Raw genomic sequence first — 7,795 nt, forward strand, 5'->3', positions numbered from 1 at the left:
TTCCCAAGAGCCCTTTCAGTGGCAGCGTGGCAGCCATGCTGGACCTTAGCAAGGTCAAGGTGACAGGCCTGGGAGACAGTATGTACCTCTGTCATTGTTCTTGTACATCCACACCTTCTGACACCAAGCCTCAGGCTACATAAAGCCTAGTGATAACCTATGAAACCATCATTTGCTTTTAAATGTTTGTCTAAGCATGAATGTTTTTACGATGGCTTTCCCCCCCACCTTGTACGGTTGCCAGTATATTGATGTTTTCATTTAATTTTTTAAAATGAATCTAAGCTTTTCGAGCAGATCAGAGGTGTCAGTGTATTTTCTTTGGTCTCTGTTCTGGCAGAGATAGCTGTTGGCAAAGACCAGCTCGTGCTGGTGTTTGTTTCTTCCTCCCCATTATCACCACAGCTTTATTCAAAGAAGGTGATCTGATCTTTTGGCTCGTCTGTCCAATAGTGTAGATTTCTGGTGAGTATCAGCTGCGCTGGGTATGTAAATCGGGCCATCCAGCTGCGGTACTGATCCGACGCCACTTGTGCCAAAAATCCGGACAAATGTCATTTGATCATGGAGCAAATCTGAGCCAAATAGACTGATCATTTTTTTCACATGGCGTCTCATCAGAGGAAACTTTTCCTTTTCCAAGTTCCTGTAGAACTGTCAGAAAAATCCTGGAAGCGCTGTCTGAATTCTGTTTCGAGACATGTAATCACAGACACATATTTCCCTTTTTTAGCAGAAAGGTTGGCCTGTGGATAAGCAGTTGTGATCTTGGACAGTGTGGGGAACTGCACAACGTTGAAGTTGTGCAGTTGTGTCTTAAAGAGATTGACCTTCACACAAAATGCTTTCATGTGCGCATAAAGTTGTGGTACAAGCTGCTCTTTCCCTCGTAGGCTCTTGTTCAGGGTGGTTAAATGATCAGCAAGATCAACTAAAAATGCAAGGTCTGCCAACCATAGAGGGTCATTCAGCTCATGAAGAGGTCGGTCCTTCTCTTTCAAAAATGGTCAATTTCTGACCTCAGGGAGTAAAGACGCTTCAGCGCGGCGCCGCGGCTTAGCCAGCGCGCCTCCGAGTGGTAGAGTAGATCCCCATATTCAGCATCCACTTCAGAAAGGAAAGCCTGAAATTCTCTGTGCTACAGTCCTCTTGCTCGAATTATGTTGACACTTTTTACAATAGTGTTCATTACATCTCCAAGATTGACTGTCTTGGCACAAAGGGCTTCTTGGTGAACAGTACAGTGCATTTTAACAGCCTCACCTCCAGCCTCTTTCACCTCAGCGCACATCATAGACGCCATTCCTTTGTGTGCACCTGCCATAGCTGGAGCCCCGTCTGTTGTATCTTCACACAGCTTGTCCCATTTAAGTCCCATTTTGTCAGTTGAGTCTGACACAGCTTCAAAAGTATCCATACCCGTTGTTGTGCCTTTTAGACTCTTAAGATCGAGCAGCTCCTCTGTAACTCCACATCTTGCGATGAGTTGGGCCACCTCATAGCTGCTATTGGAGCCTTTTCCTGGACTTTTTGAGCACAAAAAAATACTGTTGCTGACCCTGCAGGACAGCTACTATTTACTTTACTTTCTGCTCTCGCTCAGCACCAGTGTAGGATGCATAGACCTGATGTTTGGTTTCATAATGACGTCGTACATTATACTCTTTCATAACTGCCACAGTTTCAGTGCAGATAAAACAGACACTTCCCCTTGAATTCTTTGAAGAAATATTCACTCTCCCACCGTGTCTGAAATTTTCTGCACTCACTTTCTACCTTTCGCTTCTTTGGTTCTGCCATGTTTAGTAACTTGGGTAAATTTCTTCTAGGATTGTCCTTTTTGGTGGAGCAACTGCCTTGATCAACAGTAGCTTCCCCTGGTGTTAAAGCTAAGAAGTGCAATAACACTCAAGCAAAAGTTGAAGTGCGGGCCATATTCTCTTCTATTTATAAAATTTCTTGCGGGCCAATTAAAAATGGGCCGCGGGCCGTAGTTTGGACACCCCTGCTATAGACATTAGCACACACTCCAACAGGTTTTCATCCTCTAGAGTCACTTGGATGACAATGAAAACACTACGTCCAGATAAACTCCGTGTATATAGTGTATTATCTTACAAAAAATACAAACAAATATAAAATAAGTATTTTATTTTCTAATGTAATGCTTCCTTTTAGGAGGAAGGTGGAGGAGCAGCTCCAGCAGAGCAACACCAGAGGTGTGTGGAGAGGACCGAACACCATCACTGGACGGAGCACTGTGAGCGGAGGGGTCCAGAGTCTGGAGACCAGGTTCTGGCTAACAGATTGAACCAGTTGTTTAACAGGTTTGATTCAGTAGCACTTCCCTCGCCCATCCACCAGAGCTCGTCACACCTCTCTGCAACCCCCATAGCACCGGGGACATGAAATGCACCTCACCTGTCCCCTTTTCCTTTTCCTTCAACCACTCTACTGGGTCTAAGTCGTCTCCACCTGCTACGGCGGCTGAGATCCTTTGGGGTGAAATAAACCTCATGAGGAATGATTTTGAGTTCAACGGGGAATTCTATTTACAGATTAAGGGTACGGCAATGGGGAAAAACTTTGCCCCAGCCTATGCCAACATCTTCATGGCAGAGTGGGAGACCTCTGCATTGGAGAAATGTGTTAAAAAGCCATTATATTATTATCGATTCTTGGATGATATCTGGGGGTTTGGCAACATCCTGAGCGAGACTTTGAGGTGTTTTTGAGGACTCTTAAATAATTGGTTGAAACAACAAAGGGAAAGGAGAGTCTTCTAATATGACAATCGTTTTGCAATTGTTCATCCAAACACTTTTTTCTCTGTTCCAAAAACAAACACACTCATCTAAGAAAAATTCATTGGACTAAGTTTGAATGCGCATGCAACATGTTTATTAAGACTGTCTAATGTCTGCGACGCTATCTTCTCCCACGTCTGCGAACACCGGAGGCCTTGTGGGGTCTCCTGCCTCTGCGAACGGGGAAAGTAGACCTCGCATGTTTGCGTCTATACCTGCGGAGAGCGGAAGCTGCTCCATTTCATGGGTTCTATTTATGGACTCACGGGACAACATTAGTTATGTCACTGATGTTGCCACTTGTGGTGATGCTATACCTTGTTTATAGCATAATATCTGAACTGTGATGTCATTGTGAAGTCACCTGCAATGTGATATCAACTGAAAGCTCATAACTGAAGCAGATTAGTCATTTTGTTGTGACCATATAACCAAGCATGCCGACATGAGGAGTCGCGAGTAAAAGGAGGAATATGCGCAAAATTCCTCCTTTACGCACGACTCCTCATGTCGGCATGCTTGGTTACATGATCACAATAAAATGACTCGCAAATATGTTTTAAATGGATGATTCCTCATTTGATGGAGAATCATCCATTTACACATTTCCTGAGTCCTAAATTTGATGCCAGTGAACCTTTCTGAAAAGCCCCCAAATCCCCTATGAGCAAGCACTTGGCGACAGCGGGGAGGAAACCCCCCCCCCCTTTAATGGGGGGAAACCTCCGACAGAACCGGGCTCAGGAAGGGGTGGCCATCTGTTGCGCACAGGCGGCGTTTAAATGTAATATATGTAAAGTTCCTCGTTTTACTCGCAACTCCTCATTTCGGCATGCTTGGTTACATGATCACAACAAAATTACTCAAAAAGATGTTTTAAATGGATGATTCCTCATTTGATGGAGTCTGGAGGCAAGGATTTCAGTCTCTGGATGTGCAAAGCTGGTAGTAACATACCCTAAAAGACTGGCAGCTGTAATTGCGGCAAAAGGTGGTTCTACAAAGTATTGACTCAGGGGACTGAATAATTACGCACACCCCACATTTCAGTTATTTATTTGTAAAAAATGTTTGGAATCATGTATGATTTTCGTTCCACTTCTCTCGTGTATACCACTCTGTATTGGTCTTTCACGTGGAATTCCAATAAAATTGATTCATGTTGTGGCTGTAATGTGACAAAATGTGGGAAAGTTCAAGCGGGCCGAATACTTTTGCAAGGCACTGTATTAATAAAGAATAACTATAATATATGCAACGGAGTCATGGTATTTATTCGTTTACAGTGTGCAGTGCAAATGTGACTGATCTTTGAAGTGTTATTGTTACAAACGCTGATTGGGACCTTCCTTGTTTGTCCTCGTTTGTTTCAGGTTCCACAAGTGATTTACAGAATTGATGTAAATTTTATTCTTTAATACTTTAGCTTGATTTATTTCACCAAGTTATTAATCACATAAGCTGTGACAACACCCTCTATTAGTCCATAAACTACTACACCTGTACCAACACCTACTAGTCAACCAAACACTACTCCTAAATCTTTTTTAAAAAAAAACATTCCCAGGCAATAAACAGTGACAGACAGTAACCATTACAAACACTAAGCTTGATGTGGCATCAAGAGTAAAGATGAACTTTCTTTACATACATATATGTATAATATGTATATATGTATATGTATATACATATAGATATATATGTGTGTGTGTGTGTATGTATGTATATATGTACATACATACACATATACATATATGTGTATGTATGTATATATATATATATATATGTATATATATATATATATATACATACACACTTAAAATTCTCGCAAATGTTCTCGCAGCTTCTGACTGAATTTGATGGTTTGTTCAGGTGCAAACTTGAGTCAGCGAGTCGCAAAAATGTATGACACACATGTGACAGGTTTTATTTCATGTTTAACAGAACAGCAGCAAACACATTTTGGACACTTAAAGAAACTGAAGCCAAAGATCTAAATGAGCAAAAAAAAAAAAAAACAAGATTTAGTAAACTGTTAACAGCTGTCAGGTACCTCCTGATGTTAACTAAATTAATAGGGACAATTTCTCAATAATATTTTCACATAAAAGATAAAATAGTAACAAGATCAAAACGGTGCTCTCCATCGGCCTGTACAAACAAAAACAGAAGCACTAACTGAAAGGCTGGGAGACAATTCATCAAAGAAGACATATATAACTTACAACAAAAGGTGCCAGAAGGCGATTAGTTTAGTTTCTGAACTAGTAGGATCAATAACAATGGCTTGTTCTCCAGTAGATCAGGTCCATCAGTCAGAAACGGAGCCTGGAGACGTGTGAGACAAAGTCTTTGTAGCTCTTTGTCGACGTTCCTCATAATACTTCTAAAAAAACAGAAAAGTGAGAAAACAAACATCGTTAGGCCAACAGTGTGATTTTGTGTGCTGAATCGTGTATATGTATGTGCGTGCGTACCTGCAGGTTGTCGTAGTGTTTCTGGCTGCAGCAGTGGAGTTCCTTGGCGGTCTTCTCATTCAGGCAGAAAACAGAGCAGATGTTACAGAAAAATCCTGATTTAGGGACCACAAACTCCTGACCTGCAGAGAAGCAGAAACAGGAAGATTAGACAAGTATTAACAACAAATTGAATTTAGAGAGTGTGTGTGTGTGTGTGTGTGTGTCTGACCGATGGGGCTGTTAGGGTTGAACTGAGGCAGTCTGAAATCTGCTACAACACACGGAGACTGAGCGCGAGATCGCTTTGCCTCAGGTCCGACAAGCTCCCTCCTGCGTTTTCCCACAACTGAAAATGAAAAGAGCGACACGTTAATCATCAACAAATCTGCTACAGGACCCACTGGGTTTATAAAATATTTAAACATTAAATTATAACTCAATAATAATTGAACAAATGATTTCGATTTACTTGAAAAGCTGAAACATTCATCGGCCACTTTATTAGGTACACCTGTTTGACTGCTCGTTAATGTAAATCTCTAATCAGCCAATCACATGGCAGCAACTTAGTGATTTATGTATGTAGACATGGTCAGATGACCTGCTGAAATTCAAACTGAGCATCAGAATGAAGAAGAAAAATAATTTAAGTCACTTAAACGTGGCATGTTTGCTGATCTTAGCGTTTCAAAAAGTGTTGATCTGCTGGGATTTTCCCACAGAAGCATCTCTAGGGTTTACATAAAATCGTCTGAAACAGAAAATATCCAGTGAGTGGCAGTTCCCTGGAGGAAATGCATTTTTGAGTTCAGAGGAGAATGAAATAACTGCTTCACGCTGATAGGAAGGCCAGAGCAAGTCAAACAACCACTTATTACAATGCACAAGAGTATCTCTGAACACACAGCACATCCAACACTGAAGCAGATGAGCTACAGCAGCAGAAGACCACACTGGGTTCGACTTCTCTAAGCTAAGAACACAAAACTGAGGGTACAATTCACACAGGCTCAGCAACGCTGTAAAATAAAAACGCTGCCTGGTCTGTTGAATCTCAGTTTCTGCTGTGACATTAGGATGGTAGGGTCAGAAATCTTGGATCCTTGATGGTGTGGGATATATTCATCACACCAACGGAGCATTTTTTAAACACCACATATGTAAAATATATTACTACCACCAGGCTGAATGTCTGTAGCACAGCAGGGAACACAAATATGAGATCAGAGCCATAAAATATCACAACTTTTCTTTTACATTCAGTTTACTGTGTTTTCGCTGTCAGAGCGGTGTATTTTGCTGATTTAAAGCAGCTCTTTGTACCTTTAATGTCGGCCATGCTCCATCCATCCTTCTCCTCTCCCTCCTGTGTCTCGTCATCAGGACACTTGGGCTCTGGCTGCCGTCCAGCAGGGGCGGCTGCAGCATCGGGCTGGGTCACTGCTTCCTCCTCGGTCCTCTGGCTCTCCGCCTGGCAGTCACCTTTGGTCACTGCATCTGTCGATTCTGCGGTCTTCTTGGTTTTCATTTTGAGGTGAACTTTGTTCTCACCAGAGTCTTGCAGACGCTGTTTCAGGCTCTTCAAACTGAATTTAAAAGCAAAGATGCCAGTAGGTTACCATGAAAAGAGGTTTGTTGTCACAAAATGTTAATGTGAAATAAGAAATTCCATTTCAAATTTCTAATCTAGAGTTGCTTCTATCTAAATCACATTCTTTCTCTTTTTGCATCTTTGGGAACTGTTTACTATAGACGACCTTGAGGAGTGTATAGTATATTTGACTCTGCCACTAAACCTGAAATAGAAAGATACTCACGACTCAATACGTCCAGCTTTACTCCTATGAAGAGGAGAGAAAAAAGCACAAGGTCAGACAAACATGAAGACACTTTAAAGAAAATGCAAAAACACAGTGTAAAATAAATTTCCTCTTTTTCTCACTTCTGATTGTGGGACACACTTACCAAGAAGATAAATAGTCCTTGGTGACATTGCTCTCCATCACCTGTGTTAATCCACCAGGTTCGGCCATCTCAATGCATATCTGAGAAAACAGAAAGGATGTTTGAGCAACACAGTGGTACTCAACGGGTGTGCTACAGGCACGATTTGTATTGTACAGGGCAACAAAGAATTTGTGAAAGTAACAGGATAGAGGTCCTGGCGAGTTTGTTTAGGCAAAGAAAAATAAATCTTGGGGTTTTAAACTTGCAAATGGAAAATAGGTGCAAACATATTTCTCTACTTTTGCAAAGTTTTTGATTGAACAATAAAACCACTGAGCAAGAAACACTAAAAGAATAACTTAGTGCTGCCTCAAACTGCAGGGATCTCCCCTGCTAGATGGGCCAGGACAAAAGGCTGAACAGGTCATAAGATTACTACTTGGTTGAGAACTGTGTGTTAAGTTAAAAAGACTTAGACTTAGTGTTAAAAAACACAAAGTCTCCTTCAGACTCATTTAAAATGTTTCTCAATATTAAAGAACAGCAGACACCATGACAAGCCTTGCAGCCTTCTGTAAAACA

At 41.5% G+C, this 7,795-nt stretch overlaps 1 protein-coding gene across 1 annotated transcript; it reads right to left on the bottom strand.

The window, feature by feature from the left end:
• Positions 1 to 4,709: 4,709 nt before the first annotated feature.
• LOC109198748 (matrin-3-like) lies at positions 4,710 to 7,385 on the bottom strand. The gene is made up of 6 exons (XM_019354096.2): positions 7,232 to 7,385; positions 7,084 to 7,107; positions 6,590 to 6,852; positions 5,496 to 5,612; positions 5,285 to 5,406; positions 4,710 to 5,193 (listed from the first exon to the last, which is right to left on the bottom strand). The coding sequence occupies exons 1-6, from the start codon at positions 7,297 to 7,299 to the stop codon at positions 5,119 to 5,121; spliced, it is 669 nt and encodes a 222-aa protein (XP_019209641.1). The 5' UTR covers positions 7,300 to 7,385; the 3' UTR covers positions 4,710 to 5,118.
• Positions 7,386 to 7,795: the final 410 nt, after the last annotated feature.

This window comes from Oreochromis niloticus, unplaced genomic scaffold (genome assembly GCF_001858045.2).
Source record: "Oreochromis niloticus isolate F11D_XX unplaced genomic scaffold, O_niloticus_UMD_NMBU tig00007020_pilon, whole genome shotgun sequence".
Taxonomy (NCBI): Eukaryota; Metazoa; Chordata; class Actinopteri; order Cichliformes; family Cichlidae; genus Oreochromis; species Oreochromis niloticus.

Coding starts and splice junctions, on each gene's coding strand:
- LOC109198748 (XM_019354096.2), bottom strand. CDS start 7,299: ATGGCCGAACCTGGTGGATTAACACAGGTGATGGAGAGCAATGTCACC. Junction 6,853..7,083: donor AAAGCTGGACGTATTGAGTC/GTGAGTATCTTT, acceptor TTTTAAATTCAG/TTTGAAGAGCCTGAAACAGC. Junction 5,407..5,495: donor CAACCCTAACAGCCCCATCG/GTCAGACACACA, acceptor GCTTCTCTGCAG/GTCAGGAGTTTGTGGTCCCT.